The sequence below is a fragment of the Pleurodeles waltl genome, chromosome 4_1 (assembly GCF_031143425.1).
Source record: "Pleurodeles waltl isolate 20211129_DDA chromosome 4_1, aPleWal1.hap1.20221129, whole genome shotgun sequence".
Taxonomy (NCBI): Eukaryota; Metazoa; Chordata; class Amphibia; order Caudata; family Salamandridae; genus Pleurodeles; species Pleurodeles waltl.
In genome coordinates this window covers 769,321,790-769,340,109 of record NC_090442.1, presented here as the reverse complement: position 1 = coordinate 769,340,109, position 18,320 = coordinate 769,321,790, and the positions used below count along the sequence as shown (strand labels likewise).

The 18,320-nt window shown below is 42.9% G+C and overlaps 1 protein-coding gene across 6 annotated transcripts in view; it reads right to left on the bottom strand.

Annotated features, from left to right (window-relative positions):
- Nucleotides 1–1,273: 1,273 nt before the first annotated feature.
- The window catches only part of GCC1 (GRIP and coiled-coil domain containing 1), a 49,822-nt gene continuing 32,775 nt past the window's right edge, over nt 1,274–18,320 (bottom strand). For 5 of the 6 annotated variants that reach the window (XM_069229414.1, XM_069229415.1, XM_069229411.1 and 2 more), the window contains 2 exons: nt 7,528–8,613; nt 1,274–3,574 (listed from right to left, as the gene is read on the bottom strand). In XM_069229414.1, the coding sequence (XP_069085515.1) occupies nt 2,273–3,574; nt 7,528–8,574 (2,349 nt within the window). In that variant the 5' untranslated portion in view covers nt 8,575–8,613 and the 3' untranslated portion in view covers nt 1,274–2,272. Of the gene's footprint in view, nt 3,575–7,527; nt 8,614–15,983; nt 16,110–18,320 lie in introns of all 6 variants that reach the window. The other variant, XM_069229413.1, reaches the window with a different exon arrangement.

Below are 18,320 nucleotides of genomic sequence, written 5' to 3'. Positions count from 1 at the left end.
GTGTTGATGCATGTGCTTAGTACAAGCCTTGATCTTCTGCCACAGAGTACCAAACAGCAGCCGTACGCTCCACAGAATAGCCAAGTCTGTGTAGGCACGCAGTGGTAAAAAGAAGCATACTGCGGTGCATCATATGTAATAATTCATTTTAAATAAACACCAAAGAAGCATTTAATCTTGATTTAGGGCACAATATGAAGAGACTCCATCGTGTTCTGCTGCTACATGCATGAGAGAGCAAGAACAAAGGCAGAGGTAGATCTAAGCAGTCACAGCTGTTAAAGTCAATATCTCAGGGCTACTGGGAGGCTGAGGGGTAGCGCTATTGTGAAATGTATTTTCGCAGTCAAATACCGCTCATAAAGTACTGGAACCCTTCATGCACATCTCATGCTTTCTGGCAAGTAGAGAACAGTACTGATACCCCTTCAGAAAGAATGGGCCAGTATAAATCTCTCAGTCAATTTCGGGTCAGAATTAGTCATAAAAACAAGGTGCCCATTTAAAAGGCTCAGACAGTATTGCCGTTTCTCACCGCATACTCCTCAACACGGTGGCACGAGCTCTTCTGCTTTACTTGGCCCAGCTGCTAGGCTTCCCACGCAAGCTGCTGATTTTAGTGTGCACAGTTCCCGGTCTAACACTGGGAAAGGAGGGAGAGGGACACGCGCCACAGTCCATGTGAACCCCTCAAACAACTCTCCCCTGCTTTTTGCAGTAAAACACTGCACTGCACTGCCGTTTGGCTGGCTTTGGTGCAGGGTTATGTGCTTGAGGGAATCTTACATTTTTGCTACATTCGCAGCACCTCGTATGTGTGCGAGTAGAGGAAACCTTGCACTCTTGAGGTTCACGATGTCCATGTATCGTGCAAGAGACCAGTACTGCTGCTACCCAGGCTCTTCTTTCTGTAAGAAGGAAGACTGCGTCTCCAATTATTAGACAGTCCCAGATGTGCATGTAAGGAGGTTTTTCCTGCTCCTGCCCAGGCTGCACTAGGTCAGCGTTTGAGAGAACTTTGCATCACTTCTGCACATGCTGCACCCACCCAACTCTGTGACAAGGTTCTACTGCTGTTCCAGGAATCAGACATATCCAACATTTCCTAGTGAAAACCGTCTCCAGAGACGGTCTTGCACTGCTTGTGTGTGCGGGGGTAAGGCCTGGGCGGGGGACGGGTGTGTGAGCATGCATTTTTGTTGATTTTACTGTACCTTTTTGTGTGGTCAGAGAAACTGGTGACGTCCATTTTATAAAAACAAGAGCCAAACAATTGGTTTGTTGTGCTTTATTACTATACTGTGTCAATTCTGTCTCATGAGTATCTTTGGAATGCATGAAGGACCTCATAAGCACATACACAAATAAATACGTTTCTGGAAATGCTGCTGAGGAATAATGAACACCAAAATTAAAGGTGGAAGAGTTAAAATATGAATAAAAGAGGGCAAAGTGGAATTTTAATACACTGTCTCTATATATGTGGTAGAGAAACACAGCAAGTACTTTGAAGAATTCCTGCTGCATGGATAAAAATACCTTTTATTAACATTTCAATCCAATGGTCTGTCTCTGCAGTTAATCAACTCAAAACTCGGCGTGGCTTTTCCTAGTTTCTTAGACGGAACGATAAACAGCTTCAGGGAAAATGGGTTAACAGTTCTTGTTAGAGGAAATACTGACACCACAAATTCTTGCCCCAGTGATAAATCAAAACAATTTAAACCATTAATTAAAAAATTCAGGATAAAGAAGAACCCAAAACCAAAGGTTATAGCTGCAAGTTCCCCGCCATGGGAGGGAATATTGGCGAGTGAGTTTTTCCGCATTACTTTAAGCTTCAATCAGTTCACACTGCTAACAAATATGACTGCAGCTGGGAACAAAGCTGCAAATCTGCTTTGTCTGGTCAAATACCACCATGTGACTTTAGGCTGAAGCTTTAGAACTATTACATTGAAGAGGGAAAAAGAAATCAACAGACAACATCAATGAATAACCACTATTTTACAATATTGGGGGTTTGCTAATTTCCAATATTGTAAACGAACTTAATTTCTTAGGGAGCGAGCAATTAACTCTTGGTCCTCGTTCTGTGGATATCAAAGGACACCATGCCTCATCACTTTCATACAAAAGAGCAATCATTTAGAAAAATTAAACTTATTTACAAATGGTAGACCGTCCGTGTGGCATCCTGCATTAAGGGTTTATCTCAGGGAGGGTTCATGAGTTATTGGCATCCTCAGGCCGCTGGAAGCCCAATCTAGCCTTATCTTTTCCCCGATGGCCACCAACTGCTACTAGTCTGATGCTTTATCACAACCCGTTTCTCCTCTGGGCTGAAATGCAAGATAGTCAATATGGCGGAGAGTGTCTGCTGGCGCCCAAGCAGGTCAGGCAGGGTCAGGAAGCGGTACACAATGTTCTTGAGGTACTCCAAGTTGGCCCCCTCTCGCCCCTTGTCCCGCAGGTCCTTCTGAAGGAGGGCCTGCAGGGCAGAGACCTGATCCTTGTGCTGCTCTCCCTCCACAAGCAGCTTGTCCTGAAGTTGGTGCACCTCCACCTCAAGTTTGTGCTTTTGTTTGCGCAAAGCTCCTATTTCCACTTCTTTTCGGGAAAGCTGCTCAACATAGAGGAGGAATGTTGGCTCACTGGCACTGTGTAAGTGCAATGCCTGGGGAAGGCCATCTTGGGAAGAAAAGTCTGTAGTGTTGTCAAGGATGCTTTCGCCTGTGGATGCTGTTAACATCTTGCTCCTTGGAAAGGCATAGGACAAAGCAGTGGATCTCAACTGCTCCAGCTCCTGATCCTTTTCTGACAGAAGGGCCATTGCTCTGTCTCTTTGCTTGTGCATCTCTTCATCCAGCATGGCAGTCTTCTCTCGATACTCCTGTAGGCACTTCTCCAGTTCCTGTTTGTGGAGGAGTGTCAAGTGGACCATCTCTTGCTTTTTGGCTTCCAATTCTCCTGCATGCTGCCTCTCCATCTCATCACAAGACAGTCGCAGGGCAATGTACTTTTCCTTGAGCCCTGCAACCTGCTCCTGAGCCTCCTCCAGCTCCTTGGCAAGGTTGCTATCCTTGGTGTTTTTGTTTTTGAGAACCACCTGTGCCCTCATTTTATACCTCTCAAACTCCTCCTTAAGTTGTTTCAGCTCTTGTTGGTAGTACAGAGCAGTGGCTTTCTCTCCATCAGTTGCATCGTTTTTTGCTAGCTCAATTTCACAGAGCTTTTCTATGTCTAGGGTCTGCGGACTCTTCTTGGCTGCCAACTGCAGTAACCTTTTCAGCCTTTCCATTTTGTCCTTCAAAACGTTGATATCTAAGCTTGGCTCCTCCATGTTCATATCTGTCAAAGACCTGCTGGACGCAGCTATAGCCAGTGTTTTGTTCTCCATGTCCAGCTGCACAATGCGGTCCCTTAGTTTTTGAATTGTAGCCTGGTCCTTCTGCTTTGCTTTCTCATAGGTGCCAAGTAGTTCAGAGACTTCAGAGACTTGTGACTCCAGACTGGCCACCCGCTGCTCTTCCATTTGGGAATAAAGGCGAAGCTGCTCTTCCAACTGAGCTGTCTGAAATGACATGACACAAAACAGGTAAAACAACAACTTTAAAAAGACCCAAAAATGGCACCTATCAAGGAATCACAAGATGTTAGAGGCATAATAAGAAAAACATGGTTAAAAATTTATGTGACTGAGGAAGGGAGATGCGATCTCTTTGGAGCACCAAAAGCACAAATGGCAGTCTGTCTAAGAAAGAGCGCAGAACTATGAACCAATCAGCCAAAACATAAACCCAAGGCTCTTTTAACACCATGCTTGCAATGGAAGGAAACAAGGGGTGATCTGGATGATAAGCCTCTGTAGGTTAATATGTAAAGTTAGTTGTCGTTATAAGTGGATGGGTGGCTGTAGAATTGCAATGGTTTTCAGGCTAAACTAGAGCAAGCAATGACCAAAATAAAATGACCATCACGTTATATAAAGAACTGTCAGAGAAGAATATACACTAGCGTTTTAGGTTCTAGTGTGCTATGTTAAGTTAAAAACCTGGACTAGTAGTTACCCTCTTACCTATTACCGCCTGGTGCCTGTCCCCTTCCTCTGTAACCTCCAAAGACATGTACTTATACGTTCCTGACCTTATTCGTTCTTTCTCTTCACCTCTCAGCCCCTTAACACTTTTTCTACTTCATTCGGTTTCCATCTTTCATGAAATTTCACTATATTGCACTTCCTTCCTCTTGCAGCTCTTACCTCAAGGCTTAGAAAGTTGTTCGTCCTCTGGTCTGCATCACTATGTTGGTCTTCCCTTCTATGCTAATCGCTTCCCGCTCCATTATGCTTCACAGCAGTTTCTAATCCTGGTCATTTTGTATCCACTGGGCATTCACCGTTTCGCTATCTGAAGCACAGAGTCCTCTAACTGGTTTCCTTTTAATTACTGTTGCTATGCTGGCACCAGTCTATGGCTGGGATGATATACATCACTGCGTCCTTTATGTGTATAGGATGCAATAGAGTCTGCACTTTATGAGCTTGTAACATAAATATTGTATTCATGCTGACTAATAATAATTTAAAGTAAATCCCTTTCACATAGTGATCACTCGTATATATAAATCACCTCTCTCCGATGCTGCTTCGAAGCACATTCTTCTCAAGTGACAAAGAAAAAAACAGATTCTAGAAATTGCATGAAGCGCACATCAATTAACTCACCAGATGAAAATAATTTTTGTTTTAGTTTCCATATTGTATGAAATCAATTAAAAAGGTTAAAAAGAATACACTGCATTTTCGGGCCCCAACATACAAATTGAAAAATAATGAAAATGAAATTAGAACATAGCACTTCCGATAAGCATAAATGGGGATTTAGAAAAGTATTTTGTACCCAGTAATGAAAGTCTTGAAACCTTTGAGCTCCTTTTTAAAATTCGCTGAGGCTGAAAATTAACTGAATAACTAGTTTTGGAGAACTCTGGCAGGCCAAAATGGCATGAACAGAATAATCATTTAATGTTATAAAACTGCAGCCGATAAGTCAATGTAATATGTGAAATATGTCCCTGAAAGGTAAATTTGAAAATGGGTTGGACGCAGAAGTAGCAGATACAAGATTTAGGAGGTAAAACGAACGTTAACTAAGAAAAGGGCGGTACAGGAAAGAAAGTATTTTGTTCTGGATAAGTGAACAGAAAAAGTGACTGCCCATTTGACACTCAATGGTAGATGGGCTGAAACATGCAAGTACTGAAGGGGTAAAAAGAGGGGCAAGAGAAGTAGTTTTGTGCACCTAATCGTGTGATTGTTAATAACTTTTGATATGTTGGGCTCTGGGATTGACAAAGCTAATGACATAAGTTCAACAGTACAGATAAAAAGCTACCTGCAGATTCATTAAGTTGATCATTATCTCCATTTTATTATCTGACTGGGTGATCTATCACAGTCTATCGCCATAGGTTTGCAAAACCCTGCTTTCGAAAATGCAACATGTTTTGGTTATAGCGGAAATTATGCTGAAGGAGTTTCCGATCAAGTGTTTAATGGACAGATGTATTTAAGAACAAACATGCGCATACCATAAGACACTGTGTCTACGGGTAGGAACAGGTATTCCCTACTTTATCTTCCATACATGTAATGAATAGTGGAGAGTTTGCTAACAAATATAAGGAACTGTATTATTCTCACGTGACTATTAATGCCATCTTTGGTTCACTTAGTTTAACTGAGCATCTGTCTAAAGTTCTTTATGATAATATAGTCTTTATTCATATTTAAATCTCTTCCGCTAATTCACCAACATGTACTGCTTCCAAATTAGCTGGTGTTTGAGCCACTTACATCAATCTCTTTTAAGCAGTGCCCAACATACTCAAGTCCAATCTGATAAAAGGCTTTACACTTCATACCTTCAGACACCTATCTGACGTTTCAGTGGGTATGAATCTTGTTACAACAAGCAATTTTGAAGTTAGTTCTTAGAAGCCCTCACTGGTGGAGAAGTGTGGCTCAATGGTTAGAGCGGCAGACCCTGAAGCAGAGATCTGGCTCAAGACCAGGGTTCAAGTCCCGCTTCGGCAGGTCTTGGGCTCAATTCCCCTTGACCAGATAATTCTCGCCTCCGTGCCTAATCTAATTCATGGGTCCCACTCTGCAACTCTGGGCAATAGCTTGCTTAATCTCCACAACGGCCCCAACAGCGCTTGGATGCCTGGCTTCACCCTAGGGGTGCTCAGGAGTGGGCGCCTCACAGGGAAAAGCCAGGAGGGGTTCCATAGCGGTATGAGTACAGCGCCTTGAGACCCTAACGGGTGAGTAGTGCGCTATACAAGTGATAATTTACATTTTACATTTACCTACGAGAACCTTCAAACGTTTGGACCATCTCTCTGATGCTTCTCCCAGATAAAAAAAACTGGGAAAACTTGACACTGCTTAAAACCAGTATTATGCTGAATATTCTAAATGCTTAGATGATACCCGATTCTTCTTTAACCTTAAAATGTATCTGCTTATTGAGGGGGTGGCTACAGATGGAAGAGGAAAATGTTAAGAAACTCAGTTTTGGAAAAGGAGGTGAAATTATTTCCATCCCTCTCACTTGAACATTAAGAGTGTAATTAAGACATAGATATTTAAATCAGGTGCAAAAATATCTTGGCACAAATACTGGCTGACTTTTACGTCCTATTCACACTTTCATGCTAAAAGGCGGATAGCAAACGTTTTTTGCATTAACACATAAATATCTCTTGTTTTACAATTTGCCTTGGCGTGAAAAGATGTAGTTACAAGTTATGTTCAATTTCTAATAGTAGTTTATGCACAAGCAAGGGAAAATACCATTTAAACAAATGAGAGTGGGGTTACTTTTAAATGTTAACCGATACTTTTTTCCCCACCAACTAAGGACAATCAGTCATTTTTACTTCATTATCTTTTTAAATGGTGTTATTCACTTTACACACTTACCACTACATTCCATCTTTTTAGTGTCTGATTTAAGTTATCAACACGTTAAAATCTACATAAAAATAAATGAAAGGGGGAAGCACCCATCACAGTTCCTACATATCCTGCTGTGAACGGGAATCATCACCACAACAAAAGTATATGAGCATTTGGGCAACTCTCAAGGAATTGCTCTAAAAGAGCGCTTTACAGCCTTTGTGAGCCAGACGTCAATGAAGTGTTTCCTGGAGACACATGGATTCTGGACACTGTAATTTACCACAGATTTGAAGAGCACTGGTCAAGTCCCCCTTTCAGAGCAATGAACCTATTAGTTTTGGAGAGAAAACAAATCACATTTCTAAATACTAAATAAGCTGATGGGTTGAAAAAAACTTGAATATTTTGGGAAGGGCAGCGAGCTAGGTCAAGCATCAGAACTGTAGGCAAAAACCTACAAAAAAAGCAAAACAACAATGAGCACATTTATCAAGTTTAAAAGATGAAGCTCCCAACTATTAGATCTGCAATTACCTCAAAAACACCGATCAACACATTACCTTCAGCATCTCCTGCTGCAGCTGTGACTGTAGGTGAGTTTTTATGTTGGCCATTTCCTTTTGCATTTCATATAACTGAGGGTCAGGTTTGTCTCGTTCATCCTGGATGGTCTGAAGTTCCTTTGTTCGCTGTTCTAGCTCATGGTTTAGGTGAGCCACCCGCAGTTCGTACTCTTCCACCCGCTCTGCTAAGTTCATCCTCCCAGCCAGACACCCCCTCATGTCCTCCAACTTTAGCTCCACATCTTGCCGCTGTGCTCTCTCTTGCTGCAAAAGTTTCTGAAGCTCTCGGAGCATGACAGCATGGTCGTTCTGCTCCTGGGCCCGGTCATGCTGCTGTGTGATGAGTCGAGCTTTGGTCTCTGCAAGCTGGTCTTGGACACTCTTCAGTTCTTCCTCAAACCATCTTTTATCATCAGAGGCCTGCTTGTTTAGGTCATCCATCTCCTGCTTGGTTTTCCTCTTGTCAGCTTGGTAGGAAGCTTCCATGCGGGACTTTTCCTGAGTAACTGTGGCTAAGGCGTTTGTCAAAGTTGCCAACTGAGCCTTCATTTGTAGGACTTTCTTGTCCACTTCACTGACAGCAATAGGTCCACCTTCCCCACTTCCTGTGCTGATTCCGCTCTCTGAGCCATTAGCTTCTTCTGGTTTTGGTAGTGGGGGGCCACAGGCAGCAGAAGCATCACCGCCTAGACGATCCTCCTCGGACAGCTCCCCCTTGATGCTAGTCAAGCTAGCAGTTGTGTCCACACTTGCAGCTGTTCCAACACTATCCTCACTGTGCAAGGAACAACCATCATCTCCAGCATCTCCCTGGGATGTGGCACCACCACTAGCCACACTGTCCAAACTTGCTTCAGCCTGGTGGGTCACAGACAACACCTTCAAGCTAGCCTCTAATGCTTCCTTCTCCTTTAGGAGACTCTTGTAGGCCCGAACAACATCTTTCAAACGAATCTGGTACTGAAGCAGCTGTTTCTTCTGGTTTTCAATAGTCTCCAATAGTTCCTTCTTCCCACCTCCAAAATTCATGCCAAATTTCTCCATGGCTCACCTTCTAGTGCTAGTGAGGGTTTTTCATGGTACCTAAAATGGAGTGAGGGAAGTGTTACTCACTGTAACAGGGCAGCTCTTTCATTTGTAGTGATGTTTTTTTCACTGAATAAACATATTACATTTAGGTTAAATACAACATTTCAGTGTCCACTGTGATCAATAAATCCAGTCTTCACTTCCACCATAGGCTAGATACTCCTTGTCATCAGAGAGGCATGCAAGTTTCCCTAACCCAATTCACAATGACCATGTTTATGGCACATTTGTTTAAGGAGGGCACCCTCATCTCATGCAGAACCCCCATCATCTCATGCAGAACTCTGACTTCTTACACATAATAATCAGCATTCTGCTGCAGCAAAGACACTTCTGGAGGTCTAGCGTCTCTTGGAAACAGCAATGCATCCATGTAAGTTTTCCAAGAATTTAAATGTATTCCTTTTGTGTCTTTTCTGTTCTTTCTTTTTTTTTTTTTTTAAACAGGGTAATTTACAGTTGTATCACCACAAGCATACATATTTTCTATTTTGTTACTGTCCAAATTTTAGAAAAGTGTGCTTCGATAGCAACACACATTTTTCTGATTGCGATCCAAAATTCTATAACACAACACAACACGGGGAACAATGAGTCAGTGGTCACAGTAAATTGTTGGTCCACCTAGTTATCAAGAGTACAGACTCACTCCAATCTAGCGTTTTGGTGCCTAACAGTTGTCAGTCACTTTCAAAACCAATGGAGATGCGAAATTTTAGACCAGCATAGCGCCATGGTGGATATATTTTTGCTGTGTAGATAATGTGGCTGCTAGTAGTAGGTGAAGGCCTAACTTACTAGCCATTGAGCATAGTGCATAGAGGCCATCCTTGTTGATAACACTGAATGAAACAATTAGCAGGTACATTGTTAGCTGTATGTCATTGAGCTCTTTAATGATGAGAGACTACGTTTCACTCCAGAATCTTCCACCCCCCAATGTGTTTGCACGTTTGCCAACTAAGATGATAAGAACCCCTCTCATCAAACCCCTTTCAACAAATATCAGAGCGGCCGAGCACTGCCTGCAATCTCAAAGGTGTAAGGTACCATCTTAACATTACTTTGTAAGTATTTTCACTATAATAAGGACAGATTGAAGGTCTGGAGCTCTGACGTTTGTGCATTGGAGATTGTCCATAAAAGGTCACTTAAGGTCAGGCTACACCCCTCTTGTTCCAGTCTATACCACTTAAATATGGGAAGGACCAGACTAGGGCTGGCACAAGCTGTGCAACTGATATACCTATTGACCTCTGGAACTCAGAGCCTTCCTTCAAAGGCTGTATTGCAGAGTATTTCATTGGCCACTGGTTCTGTATTATTATTATTATTATTATTACAAATAATTGTCCAGAGATTTTTCTTTAGTGGGCCCTACTATGAGTCGGGAATGAAACATCACTCTTCAGAGTTCACCTTCAAGGTACTCCATATGTTCATACGTCTGCAGCCCCTTTCCATGCAAATATATTGTGTTTGGCAGTTTAAATTGGGGCTCCATCATCAGGCAACATTTAAGTAGTCTCTGTGTGAAGCTCACTGTGCAAGGCATCCTCTCATGGGCATTTATTTATGGCACTCCTCCTGGCTCTCTTCGGTTGTTGTGAATGCAATTCTGGACGTACCTACTCGGATAGGCCATCATCTATCGCATGGTACTATTAAAGGCGTAGTAATTTGCCACTCCTGCTCTAGAGGGAAAAGACTGCTATCTGCTATTTAAGGAAACAGTAGTTGGAAAGGGTATCCCCGTCTACAATGGATATGCACAGTTTAAGAAAATCAAAGTTATTTTTGAGGGATTTTCTTTTGCTAAAGGTTGTGACTAATATGTTCTGGAATAGCAAGAACAGAACCTCTTTGTACATAAAGGGTTCAGCTTTCTGTGCGCTCTCAAAATCTCCTCATTGTCCATGGAAACTGAATTTGTGTCAGTACTTCTGGGGATTAAGTTATCCTGTATTTGATAGGGCATAAATAATTTGTGTATGGTACAGGTCTATGGTAGAACCTTTTTTGGGATTGTAGCAACATGTAGAAAAAAACCTCAATTGTAGTCCTGTAGATCCGGGACTGGTTCTCTCTGGGTACACGCTTGATGTGTAGATTATTTTGCCTGGACCTGTTTTCTCCATCACCTAGCCTGTCCAGGATTTGCTAGTATTGTTTTCCAGTACTTCAACTCTGTGATTTCCGTAGTTAACTTCTCTCATGCAGCCGTTCCACTGCCATTGTATCTACCTGCTCCATCCTTAGTTCAACTTTTTGTGTCTTGTGGTCTAGCTCCACAGTGTTTTATTGTGACGAACTGGTGTAATGCCCCATCTCACTTTGAAATTTCTATATCAAAATATGGACATTGGCCTTTGAGGATGGTGCACCTAGACTGAATTTGTTGGGAAACTCCTGAGGGAGCTCAGCTGACGATGTCAAAGGTGTTTCAGTGAATTTAAGTTGGGCCTAAGTGGAAGCAAGAATTTCTTTGATGTTGGGTCCTTCTGCTGCTTTGCTCCTAGCCACCAACATGGTTGCTGGGGCACCACGGCTGCACTCTGGTTTACAGTCGAGAGTTAAGTTGGATGGTCAGTCAATTAAAATAATAAAAAGCCAAATTTAAAAAAAAAATCACGTGAAAAGGTTTTTTTTTTTTACGGCTGGGTAGTGTTTTGTAGCTGCTGTGCGTAGTTAAAAAAACAGTATTAAAAGACTTCCACAAGGGTGTGTGTGGCCAAAATCGAGCAGCAGTGGTAGGACACAGGAAAAGAGTGCCAACACAGTGGGGTTGTTTGCTATTAAAAATGATGGGAGGGGAAGGGACAGATGAAGCAACACAGAGTGTAAGAGGATGAGCTAAAAAGGGAAGCAGCACAAAGGGGAGAGAGCAAACAAACACGCATTGGCAAAGACAATAGGTCTGTTGTGGGACAAAGTGTCAGTGTGGGCAGTGGCAGCACTTTTAAGAGGTTACAACAAGTGGCAACCTTAAGCCCCTGTAACCTTCCACAAAATGCTATTTCTGTCTTTAGCAGCTGCCCACCCAGGCAACAGCAACTTAAAAAAAAAAAAAAAAAAGCCAACAATCAATAGCCGAAAGGGCTCCTACAAAATCTGCATTTGTTCTGCTTGTATGATTTTGTGTGCGTATAAAAGGTATGTATGTGTGTATATGTATGTATGGGTGTAATAATAACGTGAAGTCATCTGTAAGAGAGGCCTAAAAAAACATTAATCTAGCTTGACCCGCAACTCTTCTTGTATGTCCTAGGAAAGGTAGGCCTAAATCGCCCGCCTCATCAGCCTTGCCCACAGACCAAACAACCATTCTTCCTTATTGCTGGAGGCCTCTTTCTTCTCTTTCCCTGCTGTGTTGCTTGGAAGGATCTTTCTAAACCACTACTCACTTACTTATCCCTGGATTGTTGATCACTATGGGGTTACGTTAATGCTCTATTATTTAGCCCTGGGAAGGTCTTACTAGTATGATATAGGATGGGAGTGTTTCAAAATAAATAGACTGCCTTCTTCTGTCATCTATGAATTGCCCAGGACTCTGGAATACACAAGTGTAACCTAACCTGTCCTTATGTTGGATTCCCTATTTCATCCTCCATGTCATTGTTTCCATCTATCCCGCCTTGTAAAAGGAATATAAAACAAAACTGGACTTCCGCATTTACTTCCCTCATTGAACCTCTGTAGCTTAAACTGCTCATTTTAAGAAGCAATATTGACACCAGTATATACACAATCTAACACAGACACACATGCAGTCATGGAAACACATACACTTAAGCACACCCTCAAATGTAAACACCTGTAGACAAATGACTGTGCCAAAATGTTTGCATACTCATTCACACATGCTCGTACAAACTACATATAATGAGCAGAAATAAGGGTGTACAGATGCTAGACATATTCAATATGAAACATGTATGCTTTATTACTTTGTTTTTGAGCATCTAGTGTGAAAGTGAATGTAGCCGTGGGTGAGAGTATGTATAGGAGTTAGGTATAGAGGAAGAAAGTGGAATTGATGAGAACGCAGGCGTAGGTAGGAATTCGAATTTGTAGGAGTAAGAGAAAGTAGGAGCAGGAGAAGGTGAGTGTAGGTATGAGTAAGTAAAACAAATAGCAGTAAATAAAAGATTAGCATTTAGGAAGAGTAAGTAGTGTAAGAAAGTGCAGGAGTAAGTGTAGGGGTAGAAGCAGGTGTAACTAAGATTATGTATGAGAGAGTAGGTTTAGGCAGAGGTGAGAACAGCAACAAGAAGGAGTAAGAGTAAACATAGAAGTACAGAGGAGTATGGTGGTGTAGACAAGAATGAGTAGGTGAAGGTAACAAAAGTAGAAGTAAATGTAGAAGAAAAAGTAGGGATACTTCAAGGAGCTAGGGTAGGAATTTGTTTAGGGTAACAGTCTGAGTAGGTAGGAATAAGAGTAGAAATAAGTAGGAGCAAGAGTAGGAATAAACATGATTACACAGAAGTTTGAAGAAGATTAGGATTAGGTCCTAATAAAATAGGAAGGGATGGAAGTAAGATTGGACAGCTGTGTGTTTCCAAGCATATGGGAAGATCACGGAAGCGGGGGAAGGCATTCAGAATGAGTGTGATCATGGTGCTGATGGGTTTTAGTCCACTGGAGAAGGCACGGTGGGGACAGGGATTTGAGGAGGCCCCTGAGTGAAAGGGCTTCATGGTGGCGGCAGTTTCTTCAGAAGTGAGGACAGGCCATGTGGATAGCACTGGTTCTTTGGATAAGATTGGGACGCGTTTGGCGATCTCTATCGGGTCTGGGTTGAAGTTTCTGTAAATGGCAGTGATTTTGGTGCTGAAGAATTAAGAGAGATTGTTGTAGAAGTCCTGCGAGTGGGGTGATAGATTTGGAGGCTGCAAATTGTGAGGTAAAACCTTTCACAATGGCGGACATTTCTTTGCTTCTGTTGGTGCTGTTATAGATGCGGTCTGCCAGAGTGGAACGCTTGGTGTTCTGGATCATTTGGTGGTAGCGTCTTAGGGTAGATTTAAATTTGCTCCTTTCTGCAATGCTGTTGCATAGTCTTCATTTGCGCTCTAATTGTTTGCAGTGACGTTCAATTAGTCTGAGTTCCTCCGTGTACCAACTGGCCTGGGGTTTGGATCTTGTTATATTGCTATGTTTGAGGGGAACCACAGAGTTGGCGCAGGAGGTGATTTATTCTTAAATTCTTTAAGGCTTTGGGGCGGCCGTTGCTGTGTTCGGGTCTGTGGCTGTTCCAGTTTCTGTGGGCTGGTCTGGTGATGGTGCGTGTGCAAGGGACTGGGATGCTGAACTAGACGAAGGTGTAGTCTGTCCAGGGGATTGGGATGGGCTTGGTGACTCGCATATTGTTGAAGTTGGTGACAGTAGGGTCCAGGTGGTGTCCGGCGAGTGGGTAGATCACTTTACTCATTGGGTGTGGCCCACACTTCCAAGGTATTTGATGAATACCATTGAGTTGGGGTTGTGTGGTCTTCCAGGTGGAAGTTCATGTCTCAGAGTAGGATGTAACTGCTAGCATCGAGGAAGACTGGTGTGACAAAGTCTGTGATGGTGTTGGTGAAGTTTAAGCACGGTCCTGGTGATCTGAAGATGAGAGTGCCACTAGGGTGAAGTTGGCTGTGAAGTGGGACTTAACAATGGGTGTTCCATGTTGGAGGATGACATGCCTGTCGATGTGTTGCAGCTGATGGTGTTCTTGTGGATGATGGTGATTCTGGAGCATTGTCGTGTAGTAGGTCCCAGATCTCTGTGATTGTTTAGTGAGTTAGTGGGTATTCAGGAGCATGCATGCAAGTGTGATGTGTGAGTGGTTGCAAGACTGAGTGTGAGAGAGTGGGGTGTTGGGTGCTGTCTGCGCAGTGAGCACTGGGTGTGGGTAAGTGCATGAAAACGTGCAGAAAGGGCAGGAAAATGCTTCCTCTGTGCTGTGTGGTGTGGCAACACTGGACCATATGGAGCAACCTGGAGTTTTTAGGCGTGGAGGGTCGCAGCATGGTAGCAGAGGGGAGCAGGGGAACCAGGGTTCCTGGTGCAAACAAGCTTGCCTTTGGGGCACCAGTGGCATGCCAGCTGCGCTTCTATGCGGTAGCAGTGATTAAGTAGGCCCTGAGAGGGAAGAGGAGTGATGTCACATCCTGTGCATATCGATGATGAGAAATCCTCTACCACCCTAACCCATGGGAAATCTCCATACCCTACCCATCACCAGCCTTTCATAAAACCTGGCTCTCAATTCCTGAAGAAGCTCTTCATTTTTTAACAACTATTTTCAATTCAGCACCACCACCCTAATCACCATCACAATCACCCTGACCACCAACACCAAAACCCCCTTACAACCACCACCAAGAAGACCACAGCATCAAGAAAACCACAACCCGCAATACCAACACCACTCTCACCACCACCCTACCCTAATCACCACTACCCTTTCACTCAACAGAGCTCTCAAATCCTGTAGAAGCTCTTCATTTGCAACATATCATTACTTGATTGTTGTTTTCATGGAAAGTCGTGGCTTATGTTTGTCCTCTCTTAAGTAACTTGCTTTTGCTAGAAACTAGCAACACAAAAGGATGATGGACGGAGTGCTGAAACTTTTCAAACACTCACCCCAGTCACAGATCTGCGTTTAATCCATTGTTCTTTTGCTCACCTTGCCACTGCAGTTTGGACCCAGCCATAGGCAAATCAGTCTTGACTCGCTAGAAACTATGCATCTAGGTTTACAGGAAAGCTAGGTCAACCTAAAGATTAATGCTTACATATTGTATATAGCAATCTAGTGACCGGTCAGCCTTATCTATGGAAACAAATTTATGAATATTGAGAAGGAGCTTTATGGTAGGATGTTGCTGTGAACCCTAGGGCAAGTGCTCACTGGGGAGATTCACAATTTTATAAATGTCATATTTGATTGCCTTGTACTTTTTAAATGCTGTGCAGTGGGAATAAGAAAATGTGGAATTCATCGAGAGACGTTGCATGCTTAATAAAGCATCCTACAATCACAGTCAAGCCTGCTTTGAAGACTAGTTGTCTGGGCTTTTGTTTCTCTTATGTTTGTCCCTCTTCTGGAGCATGGCCTCGCTACTTTTGTCCTTCCACTGCTTACTTTTCAGACACTCCGTATTTCATTTTGCTTAAGCACTCTGTGACAGTGCATGTGTTTTCCAGTTGTGTCCCTAATGTACATCTACCCCACGCCCTTCGTGTTGTGCTAGCCCTTGTGTGCTTCACTCCACGGATTGATTTCTTGCCTGTGTGCTTCTCCCCGTTCCACGACATGATCTGCCAAGAATGTGTGCTTGTTAACCCACGCTCCCAAAAGCTCTCACCCATTTTGTGTACTTCTCCCGTTGTCCTTCCTGTTGCTTCCAACACCATTCTCTGGTATACTTCCCCCACACTAGTGGACTCCGTGTTGCTTCCACCTTGCTCTCCATGTTGCCTCCTTCCACCCACTTAAAAAAAAAAAAACACAAAAAAAAAAAACACTATGGCAGAACCTTTTTGTTTGTTTAAATCAATCTAACTTGTATCAGTAAATAAAAACTAATTGTAGGTATGTGCATGTGTGGTGCACACATCTACAAAATGGCAAAACGCTGCAGCTGTTTTATAGCACCTTTTTTTTGTTTCCTCTTTAGTGATGGTGCACGGCATTGCTAAAAACCCTTGGCAAAGTCAATAATTCCCAAAGGTGAGATCAATTGGCTTTAACACTGCTTGATATTGGTCTGCTGCATCTGTCAGCAGTGCATTCAGCAGGAGGGCACCATCATACATGTTTTCACTTGAATTCACCATCATGTAAATAATCCATATACTCAATAAGCTGATGTGGTCCGAATCCTCAACCCCTCCCCATGATCTTTCCACTCCCTGGCACACATGAGGGGTAGATAGGAAGGAGAGGCTCTCTGTCATGTTATCACAGTTTTACACCAGATCACCAAAACAAAACCAAGCAGCTCCTAGTTGTTTAACCCATGAGCCCTGATAGACGCAGAGCTGTGCAATGAGAGACGACTTAGAAGCAGAGAGAACGCTGACCTGCGCTAAACATAAAATTATATTGTCAGGGTATACTATGGGAGGGAGCAACATCACCTCTGAGGTATTAATAGACATATCTTTACAGTTTAGAAGGATGGGTCTCCTCAGCTATGGAATGCAAGGCTGGGATGTGAGAACAGCACAGTCATTGCTAATTCTTGTGAACCAATTAATGAAAGGCAAAGGTAAAATAAAATCAAGCTGGTGCAAACAACACTCGCAAGCTGGACAGTGAAGAGGAGTAATAGTGGTAGCAGGGAACACAAATCCTCCACTGGGAGAGTTGGAGAGAGAAGTTTGTTGAGAAACAAAGTGACAAGGAGCGGGGGGAGGTGGCAGCAAGGAGGTGAGTATAAAAAGGAGACTAATTAAAGTCCACAATAACTTCCAAGTTATCACATATATGTAGGCATGACCTGAAAAATAAGGGCCTTTGGGGTTTGGAGGCTGGGCCAGAAGAGCAGGCAGTAGACTCAACAAGGTGAATATGGAGGGATAAAATAAAATAAAGCCATGTGTGAGAGGGAGAAAAGCAGTGCATGAGGAAGAAAGAAATATCGGGGGGGGGAGCTAAAACACACAAAGGAGAGATCAACACAGGGAGCTGGAAATTTTGTCAGGGGAGAGGCACATGAGAGAACCTGAGCAGCACAGAAGGAAGAAAGTAACAGGTAGTGCGGGGTAAATATCTTGCGAACGGGGAGAAGCACATGAGGGAGAGAGCTAGAAAATAAAAGCCCTCTCAGAGTGCTTAACCAAAAACAAAAAAACAGTAAGTCCCTACAAGTGAGCAGTAGAGTGTAAATGTTAACTTATCAGTTAAGAGCAGTGCTTAATTTGTAAATAAAAAGGTGCCGGTGCCCAAAGCCGTTCTCTTAAACATGTGGCTGCTGCAGTTAAATGTGTGAACACGGAATACTGAGGCAGCGTATTCCTGAAGCCATCTCGGGCCTCTTCAATCCATATAAAGCCACTCCCTGCCCCTTCAGCTCACTCTAGAAGCTTTCTACTTTCTCCCTTTGTGACGCTTTTTCGTTTTTCCATTCCTCCATCTTTCCCATATGTGTCTTTTGGTCGCAGCAAATGCTTGAGGCAGAAGAATAAAGCCCCGTCCCTCAAAAATAAGTGCCGGAAACAACAAGCACAAATTAAGCACTGGTTAAGAGGCTATGCTCCATGGTGAAGCATCTGGAGAGGAACGAACAAACAAAAGAAGAGACGGGCAAGAAGCAAGCAAATGAGAGCAAAAATAATGCCAACTAATTGTAAGCAATGGGTGGGTAGGGGGTGGTGGGAGGGTGGTCAATGCAAATTCACACTAGTTCTTTCACAACAGTGATCTAGAAAGGAGCTATGCTGCATGCAAGAGAGTTTCTTATCTGTTTACACTTTCATGCTGTCAATCTGCACAGGCACAGCTCTGTCCTGGAAGGATTGGTGACATAATTGAGAGCTTATCTAATTAACTCTTTCCTGTTGTTTTCCTCTTTTTATAAATACAGGCAGGCAAAGAAAATGTTTGTCTATAGTTCTATGAAAATATTAGAAAATAAGGGGATTATTATTAATTTGCGTATTGAGCATAATAAATTGGCAATGTGTTACAAGCAGGCTTC